Below are 21,498 nucleotides of genomic sequence, written 5' to 3' on the forward strand. Positions count from 1 at the left end.
GCCCTCTCCGGGCGGGGCGGGGCGCGGCGGGCCGGGGCGGGCGGAGCGCCCTCGCCGGCCGGGGCGCGGCGGGCCGCGGTGCCGCCGGAGGTGGGGTCCCGGCGCTGCCCCTGCCCCGGCGCCGCCTCCTCCGCCCCAGCCCGGTCCCGCCGGCCCCTCCGCTCCCTCCCGGCCGGCTCCGGCTGGGGCTCGGCGGCTGCCATTGGCTTAGCGGCCCCATCCGGGCACTCGGCGCAGCGCTGCTCCTCAGCCCGATCGTCCCAATATGGCGGAGGTGAGCGGGGAAAGCGGGCTGGGGCGCCGAGGTTCGGCCGGCTCCCCGCGGGGCCCCGCCGCCGGCAGGCCCGCCGCGCCGGCCTCGACATCCCCGTAAGGCGCCTCCGGGGCGGCCCGGCGGTGCGGGGAGGGGACCGGCGGGGCGGGGAGGTTGCCGGTGGGGCCGCCGGCGCCGGGGCAGCGGGAGCCTGCGCGACTAGGCCGCAACGGCGGGCGCCGCGCAGCGCGGGTGCCGGGTTCGCAGCCCGCGGGCGGCCGACAGGCCGCGGAGGGGGGCGCGGCCGCGGCGCTGGGCCCCGGGGGGGAGCGGGACGGGCCGGCGGCGGGGCCGCCGCAGCGCGGACGATGGAGAAACGCCCGGCGGGAGGGAGGAGGAGCGAGCCCCGGGCTGGGAGTGGGGAAGAGGCGGCGGCCGGTCCGGCTGCCTCCGCCGTCGCCTGCCCCTGTCATGTCCCGCCCGGCCGGAGCCGGAGGGAGCGGGAGCGCCGGCCGGGGCTCTTGGGGGGGTGAGGGGGCTTCTGCCTGTGGAGGAGGAGGGAAGGGAGAGCGGCAGGCGGGGAGCGAGCGAGGGAAGGAGGGATGGGAGAGGGTGAACGGGATGGAGGGGCCAACAGGGCGGGACGCAGGGGCCGAGGCCGGCGGGGAGCGGCGCGAAGGGGGGCGGCGGGGGAAGGGGCAGCGCCGGGGGAAAGTGAAATGATGACCGCTGCCTACTGCCCGGCCAGAGGGAGCCCGCTCTCACCTCGCTCTCTCTTCTCCCCGCAGGCTTCTTTTGGGAGTTCGAGCCCAGGTTCGTCCTCGCCCACCTCTTGCTCCGGCAGCCGGCCTGCCGCCCGCCTGCCCACCGCCGCTCCCTCTTTCCTGCTCCTTCCCAAATCTGTCCCCTCGTAGCTTTCGTAACGCTTCATGTGCACGCAGTTAGTTGCCTGCCGCATTTTTAAGAGAAGGAGATGTGCGCTGTGGAGTCTTTCCCTTAACTCCGGTTGGAGTTAGTGGTTGGCTGCTCGGAACCCAAAATGAAAACAAAGTTTTGTAGTGCTCTTAAGTCAGCATCTCAGTAAAGCCATGTGGCCTGGAGAGCGACTGCTTCTCTTGTTGCTGATAACTACAGGCTTGTGTAAATTTTTGACTTCTTGGTAATGACAGAATATGTTCAAAATCATAATGATAAGCAATTTATAAGGCATTAACTGTCGTTAAAGGTCTTTAGAATACGTTACAAAAGGTCTTTGGAATACTTTACACAAGCGAGCATAGTTAACATCAGCAGGGCTACTCTTGTAGAAGTATTTGGGGAATGCTTCTATGTACCTGCCTTCTGCATCAACTGTCATCTTTTTTAACTACTCTCACAAAATTTGTTGAGCTTGTATTTTTAAATATGGTTTTCAATATTTTAAATGGGATATTGGGCATTCAGAGCTACTGAAGAAGTGGGACTTTTTTATCTAAAGTCTGTGAGTGGAATAGAACTTACACTTGAGTTACTTGAACATAAAATGAGTTAGAATGGCAATTAGAAGCAATGATCTTGAGCACACATATATAAAAATATATGTTAGATTAAGGCAATTGACATTTCCTTAAAACTGGATCAGGATGTGATGGCCAACAGGAGGAAAATTCAACACGTAATGTCATTATTGTAATTGGAGCAGTGTTATCAGCTATACTGAAAGTTCTAGGAGACCATAATATGAATAGCATGTGAATGAAAAGCATTTTTGGCCTGAATGTTCTCTACAGTATCACAGTATGATATGATGAACTTTCACAGTATTGTCTTAAGCAAGATAAATGGACAAAGTTTACCTGTATATAAGGAATGAACACTTAGCATAATTGCTGAAAAATTAGGTAGATGCCTTAAGACTCAGAAGTGTTAGTATAAACAACTGTCTCTTTCAAGGCTGGAAGCAGTGCAAAGAGGGATGCTGCTTTATTTTTTTGAAAAGGATTTAAAATTTGTAGCTGTTTCCTTTAAAACTTCTGTAGAAGTTCATACATGGAAATAGTTCTTAATAGACCTTTTCTTTGTGGCTTGTAAGGCAAGGATTGCAACAGAGCAATAGTATGTAAGAACTAGAAGGGGAAACCAGAAGTGAAAGAGAAATATCCTAATCTGTTTCTTTTCTCCATCCTGAAAGCCTTAAGAAAACAAACACTAAAGAGCAAAACAACCCTGTATTTCATTGATTTTCATTGTAGAACACTGACTTTGCGGCGCAGAATGTTTGCATCTTTAAAACTTGTTGGATATAATGATAACCTTTCTAACAGTTGACAAAATGCACTTAAAATAATAACAGTACTTTATTGATGACTTAAGAGTATGCTCTTGAGTAATGAAAAAGTGTCTGTTGGGCCACAGAGCCATCACAATGGCTTGTTGATTAATGTGATCCATTAGAAGCATTCTATTATTTCTGGTATATTTTCCTCAATATTTCTTCCAACTGTGCTATATTTATTCTTTCTTTCTAGATCTAGTGCTAAGAATTAAATTAGTTTTAATAAAAGATTCATCTATGAGGCCAAACTCATCTGAAGCAAGTTTCATTGTTTATTTTGCTGTTAGTGGGAAGCTGATTCATAAACTAAGTTATCTGTTTACCAGTGAAAAACTATGCTTGTTACCATATAAATCACATACATGGAATCAGAGTCTGTACAATCACAGTCTTGCAGCATCTGAAATCCTGTGACGTGTGTGCTTTGTACCTTAATGATGATTTCTAGGATGGTTTGAACAATCTTTTATTCAGTAAAATATTAATTTGGTATTCTACTCTCTGAAGCTTTGTTTTAGAATTAAGGTACTTCTCCCAAGTACTCTATACTGCAAGAGAGAAAACTGCACCTATTACTTACAAATACAAAAAGGGAAGGCCAGCCAAAGCTGCTGAATTTGTTGAGTAGTTAGGAATTTGTTCCAGTTATTCTGTTGATAGTTCTGACCCTGTATGTAAAAGAATTCATGCAACTGTAATTTTTCTGTGATGTAATTTCATGTATTGGTGTAGAAAAAAAATGACTGAAATTAGATGTTTTTGGTAGTTGGCTCTTTATCGTCTGAGGATCATGACTTTGACCCATCTGCTGAAATGCTGGTGCATGATTATGATGATGAGCGAACTCTTGAAGAAGAGGAAATGATGGAAGAAAGCAAAAATTTCAGCTCTGAAATTGAAGATTTAGAAAAGGTAAGAGTGACTCACTCTCTCATAAATGTCCGTACATGTTGTAACTTTTCTAGTGAAAAGAACACTCAACCTGTTCTTCAGTTTGCATTGTATAATGCAGTTTCCTGCAGTGTGTCTTTGCAGCTTGTTTAAAGAAAGAAAAGAAAATGAGGTTTGAGTAGGATATAGCAGCGCATCCTCACAAAACGGTTGAACTCTAGCTTCTCAAAGATACTAGTGTTAAGTTCATATTCTTCTTTTTCATTTAGTAGTCTTTTCGCTTTGGTAGAGAAATCACTGAAGCAGGTGTTAAAGTCTTGTCATCTAATACCACTTACCACTTCTCAGTTTTGTAAATTGGATATAAGTTGAAACTGTACGTTTTGCGTACTGTTCAGCTGCAGCTAGCTGTATTTCATTCTGTTGGTCAAGTCCTGTTTTAGGCATGATGGGTCACATTCATTTGCTATGTAAATGGTAGTTCTATGTCTTAGTTTCATCAGTTTGGCATTTGGTGGGTGTACAAAATCACCAGCATGCTCCTTGGCTTTTCCTATTCTGTTTTACGCTCTTTAATTATATGGTTTTCCTATTACATGTTTTTCCTATTTACACCTCTTGTTCATCTGTGGCAGTGCATCACCCATTTTGAATGCCCGCTGAATGCCGAACACCCACAAATTGGTGCTGCTTCCATTACTGTTCAGTGACCCACTTATACCGCTCAGCATAACTGCAGATTTTGGTCAACAATGTTCCAGGAAAGTGTAATTTTTAGCATCAAATATGAGGCTGTGGTTTTGTAGTCCATGTGAAAACAGATTTTCTAACTGTGGAGTTGACAGTGTTTATACTCCTGATTTTTTTTTTTTTTTTTGTACTGCTACCTTTACAATTACATTGTTGCTGATTATGAACTTGCAATTATAATAGCAAAGCAGCTTGCCAAGCCTGGTGGTTAAAATGGAGTTGTTACTCCACAAAATTATCTTATTGCTTCTATAATAGAAGGAAGAAGAACCGAGAGCCACTCATCTTAAACACTTTATTACTTTAGGTCCCGATCCTGGAAAGACTTGGACATGAGTTTACGTTTACCCATTGTGAAAAGTCTTTGCAGGACTAAGACCTTAGCTGACTAAAGAAAACAAGTAATTTAATCAGTGTATGATTTCAACAAGAAATTTTTAAAGGTAATATAACTTTCAAAGGTACAAATATTGGAAAATATTTTTCATATTTTGATAGCTTGAATCAGGTAACTAAACACATCTCCACTCTTTATTGTTTTATTAATTGTGTTAGGATGCAAGTGTGATGATACTTAGTAAAATCACTTGATCAAAAGCTCTCGGAACAAACAAGTTATAAATCAAGCCTTTCTCTTGATTTTTGCCTTCTGTATCATTAGCTGTCTTTCTCCTATTACCTTGCCAATGAGCATAAAACATATTGTATGGGAGATGGGAAAGGAGGGCTTAAAAGTTGCTATATTGGTTTAGTTTTGTGGGGGTTTGCACACATGCAGCTGTAACTACGTAGGACTAAAGTCTCGAAGTTTTTCTGCATTTCTCTCTTGTAGGGGGGTTGTTAGTGTTTCTAGGATATCTTCTCTCTTGGAGAAATACAGCTAAATCATGCTCTACAATATGAATCAGATAAGGAGTGAATTTTCAATATCTACTCTTCAGTTCCATCCAGTAAACGGTTTTCTTCAATAGCTTGATGGGACATCACCATATGCCAAGAGACATGGTTATGAATTATTCTAGTCCTGAGCCTGAAAATATTTTAAATCTTTAATCAAGACTCCTGCTTTCAATTAACTTTTTCTTGGTTTGTTTTTTACTTTTGTTCTTCAAAATACGTCTTATGCTTTTAGGCCTGAACTGTTCACAACAAGTATTTGTCAATATGTTGAAATGTTTGTAAATCCTCTTGTATTAGGAAGGAAACATGCCATTGGAAGATTTACTGGCATTCTATGGTTATGAACCCACGATTCCAGTTATGGCAGGTTCCAGTGCGGATAGCTCTCCAAGTGAACTTGCAGATGAACTTCCAGATATGACTCTAGATAAAGTAAGTTAGAACTGTTTCCCCCGTATTGTGGTTTAAAAGCAGAAATCCAGGAAAGGGACCTGGGAGTCCTGGTGGACAACAGGATGACCAAGAGCCAGCAATGTGCCCTGGCATCGAAGAGGGCCAATGGCATCCTGGGGTGCATCAAAAAGAGTGTGGCCAGCAGGTGGAGGGAGGTCATCCTCCCCCTCTACTCTGCCCTGGTGAGGCCACAGCTGGAGTACTGCGTCCAGTTCTGGGCTCCCCAGTTCAAGAAAGACAGGGATCTGCTGGAGAGGGTCCAGCAAACGGCTACGAAGATGATTAAGGGATTAGAACATCTTTCATATGAGGAAAGGCTGAGGAACTTGGGTCTCTTTAGTCTAGAGAAAAGAAGAATGAGGGGGGATCTTATTAATGCTTTCAAATACTTAAAGGGAGGATGCCAGAGGGATTGGAGGAGTCTTTTTTCAGTGGTGCCCATTGATAGGACGAGGGGTAATGGGCACAAGCTTGAACATAGGAAGTTCCATCTTAACATGAGGAGGAACTTCTTCGCTTTGAGGGTAGTGGAGCACTGGAACAGGCTGCCCAGAGAGGTTGTGGAGTCTCCCACTCTGGAGACGTTCAAAACCCGCCTGGACGCTGTCCTGTGCAACCTGTTGTAGGTGACCCTGCTCTGGCAGGGGGGTTGGACTAGATGATCTCCAGACATCCCTTCCAACCCTGACGATTCTGTGAAATTATATTTTGTTATGTCTTGATGTTACAAAATATGTATCTTTGTTAATTTCAATATCCAATATTACTCTGAATTCAATCATTTTCAAGGATATTGAGGATCTGATTCTAATTGTCACACAAATGGATAGCAACTTAAGTAGCACTGCATTACTACAAATGATAAATAAGTTAACTGTTCTTCTAAAACACATCTGAAGAATTTTAAATAGATTTTTTTTTTAATAGAAGTGGGATTTTTTTATAATGTATGCAATATCCAGAAGTGATAATTGCAGCTTCCAACATGCATGTCAAGTATCAAAAATGCACTGCTGAATGCTTTGGAATGTTGCTTTCAAATGCATATCATTTGGAAAGGTCTCAACTTTGGAGAGTGCGAGAGAGATTGTTTTATGTGCAGTGACTGTATGTGTTGCATTGCTGATGTAACAACCTGAAACTTCAGGTTTGGTGATTTGCAAGCTAACTTTGAATTCTGAGATTTTAATCTGATTTTTGTCTATAAAGCATATGCAGCTAGTAGTTTGGATTATAAAGTACGTAGGGAGTAAGTATATGTCTTTTTTATTTTTTTAGTTTCTGTGAGTATGATGTAATGGTAAACTCCACAGAAAGTAGGCTATAATGATGGCTCGGCACATCTGATTCTCATTAGGATTCACGATTGTGTTGAGGCTACAAAAATGTAGTCGGCTTGTTGTCTAATACTGTTTTTTCCCTTCCTAACCTCTATAGAGAGGTTCAAACATGTCAGCTAGTGGAGGAAGTGTGTTTTTTCTTTCTTAATATCCTTTTTTTTTTTTTTTTTTTTAACCTACAGAAACATTAATGTTTTTGTGTTTTGGGAAGGTAACAGATTGTCAATTATCTGTAACTGTCCTCTCAGCAAAACTCTACGAAACTGCCTGGCTTTACCAACCCCACCCCCCCTTCCCTCCCCCCAGCAAGTTTAAGGGGTAACAGACTTTTAAAGCTTCAGTATATCTGTGATGCAAAAAATGACAGAATTTTAGAGATTTGAGGCAGTTTCCACTGGCATTTGTCACTGGAAGCAGTTGGAAGAACATATGAAGTTGATGCTTGCGAAAGTAACTTCTTGTGTGTTTACTTTAATAGAAAACAAAGGGGAAATTAACCCCTGTGTTCAACTCTGAAATGACTGTTTATATTTGTCCTTAGATTTAGGAGGAGTGAACTAGCTTTTTAATTAATGGGCTGCTAAATTTATTTATGATAAAATAATTTGTTTTAATTAATGAGACTTAGAATTTGCTGGATCTAAATGCTCACCAGTCTATACATAATAGTCAGTCTGATGTTTTATTTTTTTATTTTAATAATACAGGAGGAAATCGCTAAAGACCTCTTGTCGGGTGACGATGAAGAAACACAGTCCTCTGCTGATGACTTGACACCATCAGTTACTTCGCATGAGGCTACTGACTTCTTTCCTCGGCCATTAAGATGTAGGAAACCTAATTTTATAATGGCACTCAAAAAGTTTTAGCATTATATATAGCTTCCTAGCTTAAAATGTCAAAATTGCAGGGTAGTGCTGACTTCACCAAGAATTGAGAAACAGTGCTTTGCAGGATGTAGTACATGAATGTTGTCTTTGGTTGGTATTGCTGATTACCTAAAATACTTATATTTGGTACTGAGCTTAAAGCACAAGTAAAATTAATTTTTCTACAAATACAATAACTTCATAATTGATAGTTAATGTGGTATTGAGGAACACCCTTCATGATTTTCAGTATGTCAGTGAATTATGTGAATGTGTAACCCATTCTTTTAAATTAGTGTTTCTCTACTAAAATTTTTGCTGCTGCTTTTAAACCAGTGACGACTCCGTGCAGCCTGTGGATGTGAACTGGGATGTGGTTTCTTTGTGATTATTTCCCTTCACACATTCAGCACTTTTCCATAGGACTTCATGGGGTGAGCCAAAGTGGTTTTATATGGGATGGGGCCTATAAACCCATGACCACCAAAATTTAACTACCCATGGAGCTATTATGGGACAGATCTGAGAACCAATGGTTCAGCTGTCCAACCTGGATAAGGTATTCCTCATTGCCTGTTGCAGCTCATTTGTTCACTGGTGGACTAGAGTTAAAGCAATGTAGAGGATTTTTATCACAGTTTTAATTTGGCAAGTATCTTAATCTCTTCCTGGGGGATTTAATTTCTCTAGATCAGGGGAATGATAAAGGGGATGTGCTGCCTCAGTCATCAGCAATTGTAGCCCGTTGCATGCTGCCAGTTGTGTAATAAATATAAGACATCTGTTGAAAGAGATACGAAAACCTTAAATTGTAATGTCCTTTCTTCAGTTAAACGAACCCCAGACTTGCTGGCACTTAAACATTGCTTGTGAACTGTTAATGAATACGACACTGAAAGTGTGGCAGCTTTATAGAAAAAAATGATTAGCCCTTCATCTTACTGGAGATTAAGAAACAGTCATCTTTGTTTTCAGCTGTAATGGTTTTCTATCAGAATGTTACTTTCTCTATTAGAACTTTTGGCTGGACATTTTAAAATTGAATATCCACCATTTCAGGGAGGGAGATGTCAGTTCTCTGTGCTGCTGGCAGTTTCATCTTTTTTTCTGATCTCTGTCCATTTCTCGGATACTAAGATAACATTAAGTTTTAAGGTAAACATGTCTAATACATGATATAGGCTATTTTATTAAATTTGTATTAATTGGAAAAAAAATAATTGCCTATGATAATCCAGGCATTGTTATTTCATGCATTCAGGTTAGCTTCTTGCTTATTGCATCTAGCAACGAAACGAGATAGACTGGTGATTGTAGTAATGAGTACAGAAGCAGAGCCTCAGTTCATACAGTCTTGGATATTGTCCCTGATGTTGACGATTTTGTTTAGTTGTGATGAAGCTAAAATTGCAACCCTATTTATGAGCATGTTGTTTATGAAGTTTGAGAATACAAAATAGCTTTAATCCCATCAGAACTGTAGATTCCATTCTGCCAGGGGTTATACAGCTATGAAAATAGAATTATTTCAGAACCCAGTAGCACAGCATTCCAGATTCTGAAATACGAGTTCTGTGGAGTACTGTATTTGAATTGCTTGGAGTGCAAGAAAAGGAAAAAAAAAAAAAAAGATTAAAGAGGAATAAGCAGTGTTTTGCTGTCTTTTGCTTATTCCATTTTGTATACCTCTCCTGTATCTTCACTCCATGCAAAAGGAGTCTTTTGAGTGCCCATTAAAACTTCTGATGAAAGGTTTTAGTAGGTAATAAAGACATGCCTTCAACTTTACTTTCTCTGTGATTAGCCTGAGGCTAAGTCATAGCCGTGGAAGTTTTCTGTTTTTCTTATACCTTTTCTGTAAGATATAAGCCTTTATTGGGAAAATTGATGAAGAAAAATGATCTCATTTCCTTTTGACTGTTGGAAATGTAGTAGTTTATCTCAGATGCAGTGATGATAAATGTTTCAGTTCTGCAGTATGCAAGTACTTCTGACTTCGTGTGAGTTTGATAGAAATGTAGATTAACAGACTTCTGATAGAAATGTAGCTCAACAGACTCATGATAAGTGTCTTCCAGAATAAAAGCAGGTGCTCTTTTCAAAAGTAAAGGGTATCTTGTAGTTCTGTATTTGAACTGAAAATTCTTCCTAGCTAAAACCAAACTTTTTTGTGTCTGAAGCAAACACTACGTGTGATGGAGATAAGGAATCAGATGGTGAAGATGTAGAGGCAGACAATGGCAATTCATCTGAAGATTTGAGAAAGGTAATAATTATATTTTTTTTTAAAAGTTAGAAAAACTTTACTGTTAAGAAAAATGTATTTAGATTTGTAGTACTTATGTAAATAGTAGTAACGTAATTCTGGACTTCTCTGCCAAATGCCAGTTTAATGGCATTTTTAATGTTTCCATATACAAAATATTAACTTAGTACCTTTCTCTACCTTTTTGTTACGTCTTCAGGAGATAATGGTTGGTTCACAGTACCAGGCTGAAATTCCACCTTACCTTGGCAGATACAGTGATGATGAAAAGGGTAAGTTCTTCTGACTGTTTTACTTTTTATTTTATATTTATACATAGCAATAGATGGAAAAATGTTACTTAAATTTATAAGGTAAATTCAGTGGCTTAGCTGAAGTCTCAGAGAGCTTAAGAAAAAAGGCACTAGAAAACTGAAGTACCACAACCACATAATTGTATCTCAAATGTGATTCTCAAGAGAACATTGCAGGGTGGATTACAGTGTTAATTCTGAAGTATCTCATAACGTTAGGAGGCAACAAACTGTGGGTCAAGAAGGAGATATTTTCATCAGAGTATCATAACTGGGCTATTAGCATGTAACCTAGCTTACACTGAAGATCTTCAAAACGGTATTTTTCTTGCTGGTTTTATGGCAAGGACAACAGTGTGGGTTGCAAAATGAATATGGAAAACAAAGCAATAAACTATTTTAACTTTCTATAGCATGACTAGAAGATGTAGGTCCTGATAACAGGGGATGACCAGGAAGAGGTTAATCTGACAACTTTCTCTGGAATGAGCTGGTGCTAGAGAAAACCAGCGAGACTCGTGTGCTAGCATGGCCAAGAGCAAATCAGTAGCTCGCAGATTGGAGAGCCTGTGGAACTCCTCTTGAGATTTTCAGTCATGGACTCCAGCAAGAAGAGCTGGGTTGTCTTGGTTGATAAAGGAGATTGAAGCTGAGCGTCAGCAGTGCTTGGAGAGGTTGGACCTGGCTGTAGGGCGGGAGGTTTCTGTGAAAGCCTCCTCTGTACTCCCTGAAGAGCTTGTGATGGCAAATGGGGCTTAAATTTCTGCTGTGTAGTCCTAGCTACCAGAATTTTGCTAGCAGGCAGTTCTGCTCTTCTGTAAACCTTACATTTGTAACAGGTCTGTTCAAAAGCTTTCCATGTTCTTAAGCCATAACAGAACTTTCAGAGGAGATGTAATTTTATTCCTCACCTTAGTTTAGTGTTGTTTTCCTGCAGTTTTATGAGAGAATTGAGAATCCTCTTCTAGTCTAACAGCCATTATGCTTCTGTGTTTGAATAGAGTAACTCTAATTTTGTATTGCCAAGAGAGCATGTGAAACATTATGTACAATGTTAATCACATCTATTGATCAGAGTAAAGGATTTATAGTTTAATCTAGAATTGAAACGTGCACAGCCTGACAAAGGCTCAGGCCAACTCTTGCATATTTCCAATATATTGTCTTTCAAATAAGCTACTTAAGGAGTGCATACATGATTTCAGTATACTATAAAGGAGGACTGTACATCCTGATTGCTTGTAAAATATGCAACGTACAAGTTCTTAACAGCATTCAGTTGTTAGTGAATGGAGAAACAAATTACCACGTTGAGACATAGCTTTCCATTCTGTTAAGTAATTTTTGGCAAATTTTAGTTGAAAACGACCGACTACCCACCTCTTCTTTTTTTTTTTTTTTTGACATGTAATATTTGAAATATTGAAGTAGTGTCCTACACTCTTTTACTGTAAACTATAGTTTATTTTTTAAAAGCAGCTGAATAAAACCGTGAATGGTTTTGCTAGTTTGTTTACATGAAGATGATGAATATACCGCATAATTTGACTTGAATCGTCTAGCTGTCAACAAGTTGCTCCTCTGTAAAGACTCTTCGTCTCAAGAGTTGAGTCCCTTATCTCATCCTCATGGAACCTGAATCTCTTCGCCATGCCACACTGCAGAGTCTGTCTCTTAACTGAGGCTTTTGGGCAAGAAGTGAGGTGGAATTTAAAAGTGGCATGATGGTGCTTGATTTGATTACTTCTGTGTTCCTGTTCTTTGTCTTTGTGAAATAGGTTTTAATGTTACAGCCTTAAAAAATGTCACACCTGGCGTTAACAGATTTCTGTTTTAACAGCATATGAAAATGAAGACCATTTACTTTGGAAACCTGATGTGATCTCAGAAAATAAAGTTAAAGAATACCTTTTTGAAACCTCCTTAAGAACAGGAAATGAAAAAATGATTGGCAGAATTCCTGAAGGACTACATACACGGGACAATGAACAAGTATGTTTTATATCTTCCATTTGTGACACATTGCTTTGTAATTAACATGTGTCCTCTTTCTCTACCTTGTATTACAAAGACAGCAATACTCAATGTCTTTATTTTTTTTTTGTTAGATGTTACTGGGGTCAGGATCTTATTTGTAATTTTAAGCATGTGCTTAAAAGTACAAGTATTTGAATGTTGGCAGTATTGTGATCTGTGGTGTTTCTGATTGCCATGCTGTTGACAAATCCAGCTTTCTAAATAATTGCATATAATGTTTTAAATTTTAAGTAAACCTTGCCTCAACTTTTGGATGGTTTTGCTCTTTGGTATTTTAAATTTTTCATCATGTATAAAGATAAATCCTCTTTTTTACATTAGATATGCTCACTGAAAGGCTAGTTTTAGAGGTCTAGATTGGATATTTGCAGACTTTGACTTTTTCTAAAGACTTTTTCTACTTTATAGGCGCTGTATGAACTTCTTAAAAGTAGCCATAATGTTAAAGAAGCAATTGAGAGATACTGCTCAAATGGAAAGGCATCTCAGGGTAAGAGAGAGTACCTGTTTTTTCAGAAATCTGTGTTTGGGGGGGAGGGGGAAGGGGGAAGTTGCTTAGAGTAAGAGTCAGATTGATGACTGCATCCTTTTCCGTGATGTCTTTAGCACACATTAGGTATAATCTGACTGTTGGCCAGTTGGAAACTCCTGCTAGAGAAGTTTGCAACGCGTATAAAGGTTGAAGATCAGTTTTTCACCTTCCCTTCTTTCCTCCATTGCTGTTGTAACAGTGGCACAGGCTGAGGAGAGAGGTGGGGGGAGTGATGATTTTGCTCCCATAAGGCAGTTCTCACCCACATTACAGTATCTTTTTGAGATCATGAGGAATTACAATCATATGACGTTTATACCAGAATCAGGAGAACATAGCTGGCTAAATGAATAAGCCCTTCTGTCTTCCTCACTGTGCTAACATTGTGCTATGCCAACTCTAAACTGGTTCTGCTGTTCCATAGGTCTTTGGTAGTGCGTGGAGAGCTTTGCTTGAGTTTGCAGTGGAAAGCAAACTTCCATCTTGTTTGTCCTCAGTTTTATTACTCCCTTAAATGAAAATCAGAGTTTGTCATGTAGCAAAGGCAGTTCTTTGTTCTGTATTTTAACATATGTGTTGCATAAAGCAGAAATGGAGTATGAGCCTTGGTATAAGTTGATATTCCAGCAGATATTCCCTACTCAGAACTGGATCCAGAGGGAACTTGAGTGTTTACAAGTTAGGTGCTGTGAAAGCTAAATATCTAAGGTAAAGGTGAAGGGGACAATAAGGATTATCAGAGCAGTGCTTCAGAAAGCTCATGTACAAGAAGAGGTTGTGTAGACCTAAACAATAAGGGGAAGTATCAGTTGCAGGGTTGTATCCTAAATCCCACACCTCTCTAGGATATAGATTCCTGTTTTGGGATTAAAAAATATCTCTGCCCATTTGTGGTTCGGAGCCCAAAATTCTGTTCTAAGGACTCTCATTCCTCAACCCCTCACCCTACTCCCCTCCCCACCCCACATCAAGTCAGATGGGACTTACTATACCCTCATTAAAAACTGTAAAGAATCATAATACTGTCAGTGCCTGTCTCTTAGAGTAATCATTATGCTATGATCTACCCAGTGAAATTCACTCCTCTTCTCAAGATGAGAATTAAAAATCTTCCACTCCCAAGATAATTTCTTAACAGTGAGACTTTACGTGGGGATCTTTGCTTCTCTTTGAAGCTTGAGAACTCTGTAGTAAGGAGTGCAAAATTAATGGGGTGAGAAAGAAAGAAAATGGCCTTGCAGTGGAATGATTATCACCTTCATCTGGGAGCAGAAGGGTCTTGGTTCCAGTGTCTGCTTGCAGGAATGTTTTGAAATGTGAGGTTTTTTCCCCACTGGCTTTAAATGTCAGCTGAATGGAAACTTTTTGGATCACCATTGTGATTGTGAGATACCTGAAATATGCCTTCCTAGTTATATATAGACCCAAAGCCGTAATCAAGATGGGAAATCAGCAATACTTGAGACAAAACTGACCTATTCAAATAGTTTGAGCTACTTCTTTTTAAAAGTCTTGCTCTTTTTTAGTGATTTTTTTTTATTGTTGTTTGTAAGACTAAAATTCCAATTTAGAAACTGCAGTTTTAGGTTTTTTTAAAAAAGAAGATATTTGCGGTTCCTCCTTAAGAAGTCTGAAAGGGTTTTTCATGGGATCTTTAGGAGCAGATGGTTGTTGTTTCCTTCCAGATACCCTGATACCCCTTGTTTTGAAAAAGCCTGGATCAGACTAGGTATAGTCCCAGTCAGTTGACCCTGTATGGCTACATGAGGTATGCCTAGCGCTAAGGCTGTTCTCCACAGTTTATTATGCCTTTTCTGGGGGTCCACTACCTCACCAGTGGGTTTATGAGATCGGGGAAATTGTCAGGGGTTCTGGGGAGACTGTCTTACTTACCGGATCCATCTGCTGTCTGTGTCAGCTCGGAATCACCCTGGTGTCGGTTCATCCCACCCCATTTCTTGACTATGATTTACAATGCCATGCATCGAGTCTGCCCACATCAAGAGGGGTCGGAGGTGGGATTGGCCATCCCGACCCTTGTGAGCATTATGTTCTACGTTTTGTCTTATTTAATCCCTTTTGGCAATGAGGTACAATTTTAAAACAGCTGGGGCTCCCCTTATTAGTGGTTTCACGGCTTTAGGGTCTACAGGGGCAGAGACAGGGTAATCACCGTGTACATCTCTGTTGTTCATAGCCTGAAGGCAGGCTGCTTTTCTAATGGCAGTAAGAAGTTCACTTAATGATCTTATTGGTATAGCAGTGGGCTCCCCTCTGTCCCGAGGGTCTGTGCCTCCTGCCCAATACACACTACTCGGTGGGTAATAGCTTGTTATTCAGTGTTAGGGGATGGTCGCTTATTCAAGAACACTCCTGGTCCCTAAAAGCCGTCCTGACCTAACATAATATGATCTTCTGCAGTTAAGGGGATGTGCCAGAGACACTCAGGCTTGATTTCTCCAGGCTTCTGCCTGTATTTTTCATGCAGTTTGGCCAGCTGAAGGGGATCCCATGGAGCGGTCTTTAGGGTATTTCTCTGGTTGCCCCCTAAGGTCTGGCACACACCTCAGTTTTAATAATAGGGACTACCTTAAATGCCGATTCATCTAATTCACTCTCACTGCTAAGTTCTAGATTGAGGTCCTTCCAAATATCTCCATACCAATCTTCTGAGGAAATGATTAGCTTACGCTTTTTTACAGGATGTGAGGGGGTTAGGGTCCTGAATTACCATGAGTTCTAGTTTATCCTCTACCTTCCTGGGTTTTTCTTTTTCCTCCCTCAGTTATTTAAGGAATTGGTCTGTTCACAGAGGTAACAGCATTTCTTGTCACTTTCTTTGTTTGACTTCATCTTGTAACATTCTAATTTCCTGTTCTTCACATTCCTTATACCAATATGCAGCTCCTAAATACTTCTTCAACATCTTGTATATTATTATGTTCTCTTTACCATCTTCCAGTTTCCATCTTACAAGGTTCAGCTGTTCTTTTATCTAATTATCCTGCTTTTCACACACCAAACCATCTGAAAATTTCAGTGAAGGGTTAATTCTGTGCCTCCGTAAGTAGTCAGTGATTGAATCTGTCATCCTGCCAACTATGCTGATTTTTGTGGCAGGTGAATTATTAAGAGTCATTGTTACAAGGTTAACTAAAAGTTTTTATTAATGATTAAATGATCAAATTATAATTCATTGATGATTGGTAATTAAATTGTAACTAAGCAGTAACGGAATAGTAATTAAACAGTGATTTACCAATAATTGATAATTAGGCAGCAAACACTTTACTACTTACTAAACTTCTAATAATTATGCTATACCTTGATGTATATATACATGTCACCAGCATACAGTATACTTGTAGGCTTAGTGTAAAGTGTCACCTACCTTGTTACAGCCATCAGGTGCTGGGTGTAGGGGCTGTCTCAACCCTGAAGGGTAACCTTGAGAGGTGTCCCTTCCCTGCTTAAGGGGAGGTCACCTCTGTGCAGCCTCCTGCCGTGCAGGAGAACTCCATGGGCCCAGACGGGGGCTACAGGTATTTGTAGTGTAAAGTGACTTTGATGTACGCGCAGGTGTGCAGCTGTAACAGTTTTAGTTTTGTCTAGTCCCAGCTCAGGCAGGTACTGCTAGCTCCTGATAAGGCATGGCCTAGACTCCTTGGTTCCTGAGGATATAAAGCCGAGCACAGTTGTCACAGTTTGCACAGCAGGGCTGATCTCAGTCAGGCCCGCTTCTTGTTGATGGCTGAACCAAAGTACTGCTCGCTGTATTTTCCAACCACCACTGTAAGAAGAAATACTCAGAGAAATTATCTCTCTTTTACCTCAGTGATGTTATCAAACCTTGTTTTTCTGATGACAAACTTTTTCAGAAATGATAAATCAAATCTTTTGAATGTCCTTTGCCCTCAAGGATAAAAGATTTCAGAAATCAAACTCTTATGAGTCTTTATAAAGAAGAATGTTAGATTCCAAGTAGGATATCTGTACAGTAGAGGAAAGAACATGAATCTAAATAATTGAACTGTTGTTTTTTTTAGAATGCATTTGGATATTCATCCATTAGCAACAAATATTTTATTCTTTGTAAAAGGTTAGTGAGTGAAATCAAGTTTATCATGCTACTTTTGTAATTGTCTAGAAGAGATGACAGCATGGACAGAAGAAGAATGCAGAAGCTTTGAACACGCACTTCTGATATATGGAAAAGACTTTCATCTCATACAGAAAAACAAGGTTAGTATTTTACAGTTAAATGGGAGAATTGGTAGATGAAACGATGCTGAAAATCTGTAAAAGCAATACATTTATCAGAAGCAATGCAGAAGAGTGAAATAAGAACCAACATATTGAAACTAGCTTGGCATTTTTGTGCTAATTTTTTCTCAGATGTCATTGGAAAAGCTTGGCATTGCAAGATAAGTCAGTGTATTATCTCTGAAATCGACTTATGTTGACGTTACTTTCATTTATGCAATTAGTTTATAATTTATCTTAAATGTGTGTCTCTCCTAGAAGTACAGTATTTCTATACCATGGCTGTGGGAGGGGAAAATGCATCTTTAAACTTATTTTTGTCACCAGGAAGGTGTAAGTTTACAGAAACAGGCTTAAGCTCTTTGTTTTCAGAAAGTGTAGTCATCCATCGGTACTCTGTTTTCTGGCCAGCAAAGAAGTTCTAATCTTGATCTGGATTGCTTCTGATTGAATCCTCTATGCCTGAAGAATATGAAGAATAAGCCTTTTTTCTTTTTTTTTTTTTCTTTTGATCAAAAAGCAACAGTTGGCAATATGCATGTTTCCAAATTTTGTGTATAGCTCCTTTATGTTTTCATACTACCTTGAAGGTTTTTTTCTTCTGGAGTCTGGTGGTTTTGTTGTATTTCAGGTAAACTTTGTAGGGTTGTGGTTGCTGTTCAAGAACAGTCAGCTAGTCCTGCTCAATATCTGGTTCAACCTGTCCTAAATTATGTATGTGTGGTTCAGTTTTTAAATGGACCTTACCAATTAACAGTAATTCATCAGAGATGCAAAGAAACCATTTAGAAATACTTTTTTCCAACATGCAACAAAATGTGTGGTTTGATGCATCTGTCACTACGGACCAGAATTTGTCTAAGAAATCCACTGGGTTTTTTTCCAAGTAGGTAAAATGCCAGAAAGTTTACAGAAAGTTCTGGGACCCAGCATAAGCTGATGTCACTTATATATGGAAAGTATCAGCTAGACAAGATCTAGTGCATGGAGAAATTTAACAAGAGATGTTTCCTTATCACTGTACTGAAAAGTGTTGTTAACTGCGACTTTATATACTAGCATATGGAGATGTGTTCATTTCCTCCCCTTCCTGCTATGTTTGTGTCTAAACTAGCAAGGTTTACTATTACACCCAAGGCATTTTGGATTTGCCTCTGATGTTTCTGTAAATTTGATTAAGCTCAAGTATAGGTTACTGCCAGACTATACCTGGATAGAGTTGTATATTCTAGTTGTAAAACTTAAAGTGGAACTGTGGGCTGATGACGTGAAGTGTTTCTGTGTCTAAAAAAATGATATAGTCTGCAAGAATATAGGTAGAAGGAATGACTTTTTCTCCAAGAATCTTGACTTCACATAGCAACCTCCATTTCAGGGAAAGAGATAACAGTTAACATAGATCAAAATGAGTCTTTTGAGTCTTTTATACCTTCTCAACAAGACTACAGTTTTATTTGGTTGTTTAAGCATTTACTGTTGTGATTATCTGTTGTCAAAGCCTCCACAGTTCTGGACTTTCCCAAAAGGAATAAGTACCCAGAGTCTTTCCTGCTTCACCTCTCTTAGGTTATTGCTTTGCGCAGCTTTTCCTATCTTAATAGAGAGTCTGTCTTATAGTTTAAAAAATTGTTATATATATTAATGCTTTAGATGTAGATGTAGTTTCAATCTAGTTTTAAAAAAGCCAATAAAGCATACAGTACAACAAATGCAATACTTACTTGAAACTGTAGATCTCTTTGAGGTCTCCTAATTTAATTGTTTTGTTCCAGTTACTAGAACAATAAAACTAACCATATTGCAGGAATGGGAACTGGGGAGATGACAAAACTTAAGTCTTTGCATTAATCTTATCAGTTCTTCTTGCCGTCTTTTAGGTAAGAACCAGAACAGTTGCTGAGTGTGTGGCTTTCTATTACATGTGGAAAAAGTCAGAACGTTATGATTACTTTGCTCAGCAAACAAGATTTGGAAAGAAGAGATATAACCATCATCCAGGAGTTACGTAAGTAAAACGTTCTTGGAATATGTTTTCTGTTGCTAATCATAAATGTAGAAGATATTTTTTTCCTTCTGTCATTGAAGTGTAATGCTGTAGTGGCTATGGCAACTGAAATGAAATCCATCATCATTTTTAGGCCTTGTTTTCTGGTTAAATAATATATTATGGATGCAATATTATTTTAGGGACTACATGGATCGTTTGGTAGACGAAGCAGAAGCCCTGGGTGGAGCAGTGCATTCTTCAGCCTTAACATCTAATACTCGAACAGAAACCATTCCTGATCAACAACTAAGCATTCTGAACTCTATCACTGCCAATGAGTTGACAGGTAAATCAAGAAAAATATTTTTTTTTTACTTGTAACTATGCAAACAACTATTTCATTTGCATTTGTGTTCATCTTTATTCCAGCATTGACAAATAGTGTAGCTACAGTCTGCCACACTTCAGACGTGAACTGCCTGGATGATGCCTTTCCTCCTATGGACAGCTTACCCCGAGCACCAGTTAATCATGTGCCTGTTGGAACAGAAGAATTGCTTAACTTGCCTAGCAATGGTGAAAGTGATTGTTTTAACTTATTTGAGACTGGCTTTTATCATTCAGAGCTAAACCCAATGAACATGTGCAGTGAGGAGACAGAAAGACCTGCGAAGAGATTGAAAATGGGAATTGCTGTTCCAGAGTCTTTCATGAATGATGTCTCTGTAAATAACCTTGGTGTGGACTTCGAGAATCACACACACCATATTACCAGTGCCAAAATGGCTGTTTCAGTGGCTGACTTCAGCAGTCTATCTGCAAATGAGACAAATGGTTTTATCAATACCCACACTCTTCACCAACATGCTGCCCTTCACTCAGAATGACTGTGGAAAACAAAACAAACAGTGGGTACTTTATGCAGTAGTAGTAAACTTGATGGGTGCTATCAGGTTTGCTTAGTCTTTCACTGGAAGTTTGAACTTTATGACATCAGTGATGTCTTTGTATGTATAGAACTATATCTTGATTTATCAAGAGTAATTTCTTCTTTCAGTCCATAAATGTGGAAATGTGGAAATAGGATGTTTGGCAGAGTTTGAGACTAGGAGAACTCTGTGGTGCAGCTTTAAGCTCTGCTTCAGTTTTTTTTTTTAAAGCCTGTAGACGGAGGCCACCATTTCAAAACCAGCACAGAAGTTCTGAACGGATTGGAGTGGCTTTTTAGTCTAAGTTACTTTTGCCCTAACGGATGCAGTGGAATAACAATGTTTACAGGTACCAATCCTGATCCCTGCTCAATGTAGCATTTTTTTTTTCCTTATAAAGGCAGGGATGGGTTTCTTTAATTTAAACTGCACAAACATACAAGGATGTTTTTTAAATGGAACCTTCTCTCATGTGATACTAAACTAGAGCACTTCAGTTTACAAAACAAGTTCATCTTGGTGGAAGCTAGCGCAAGGGACTTAACATGAGTAAAGTGTGAAGACCTACACTTCGATGCTGTTGCAAAATTATAGGCCATGGCTACCTTACACCGAAGTAATTATGCTGCCATAGGTGTCTGTGTACTTCAGACTTACTGGCTTAAACAGATGCGTTTTACGCTATATTGTATTCGGATGGGGTTTGTCCACGACTTTGAAGAGTAATGTGTTCATGTACCTTAACTTTCCTAAGGCAGCTGATGTATAAAGCTACAGTCTGCACAGCTTAGGATTTGCCACTAATCAAACAGTCTACATTTGGAAGACATCTTGAATTGTTTGGAGCACTGCAGTTCAAAGCGTTACAGTTTTGAGGAACTATCTAGTTTATATAGGAATAGTAGAACCTTGAAGTATGTTTTTGAAAGTTTTTTTTAGTGTGGTTTGCATTTATTTGTTTTGGCAAGTCATTGGCTCAAAAATGAGGCTTCACTCCTTGGTCAAATAAGAAAGGATGAGTAAAAAATGTTTTCCATAAAAGCAAGTATTTAATTTCAGTAAATTTTTTATTTTGAACATTGAGTGCAATTTAGCCATCCAGGAAGTTTGTCTTGCAAACGTTTGTTCTAATTCTTGCGGGCGAGTCAAACCAAAACGTAGTATTGGCCTGTAATGTTGTTGTAGTGTACAACTTGCAGGTTTGTTGTTTTTTTTTTTATGAGAATCTGAACCCTACTTCAATAGGATTACCCCTTTCCCTCCATACTTTTTCTTTGCACTGTTTGTATTACAAATTTAATTGCCACTAATTTGTTTTCATTATTCAAGTGATTAAGTTTGCATCATTGATATTTGAAATAGTTGCTTCAAGGTTATGCTGAGTAATTAGGAATTAGTGACTTTAATATTTGAAAGGGAAG

General features: G+C 39.7%; 1 protein-coding gene across 1 annotated transcript; it reads left to right on the top strand.

Annotated features, from left to right (window-relative positions):
* Nucleotides 1–196: 196 nt before the first annotated feature.
* On the top strand, nt 197–20,514 carry MIER3 (MIER family member 3). Its single transcript, XM_082497674.1, has 13 exons — nt 197–274; nt 1,042–1,066; nt 3,334–3,479; nt 5,406–5,540; nt 7,609–7,729; nt 9,951–10,036; nt 10,236–10,308; nt 12,170–12,321; nt 12,775–12,856; nt 17,046–17,140; nt 19,039–19,166; nt 19,349–19,494; nt 19,578–20,514. The coding sequence occupies exons 1-13, from the start codon at nt 266–268 to the stop codon at nt 20,033–20,035; spliced, it is 1,656 nt and encodes a 551-aa protein (XP_082353800.1). The 5' UTR covers nt 197–265; the 3' UTR covers nt 20,036–20,514.
* The last annotated feature ends 984 nt before the right edge of the window (nt 20,515–21,498 follow it).

Source organism: Vanellus vanellus (assembly GCF_965231255.1).
Source record: "Vanellus vanellus genome assembly, chromosome: Z".
Taxonomy (NCBI): domain Eukaryota; kingdom Metazoa; phylum Chordata; class Aves; order Charadriiformes; family Charadriidae; genus Vanellus; species Vanellus vanellus.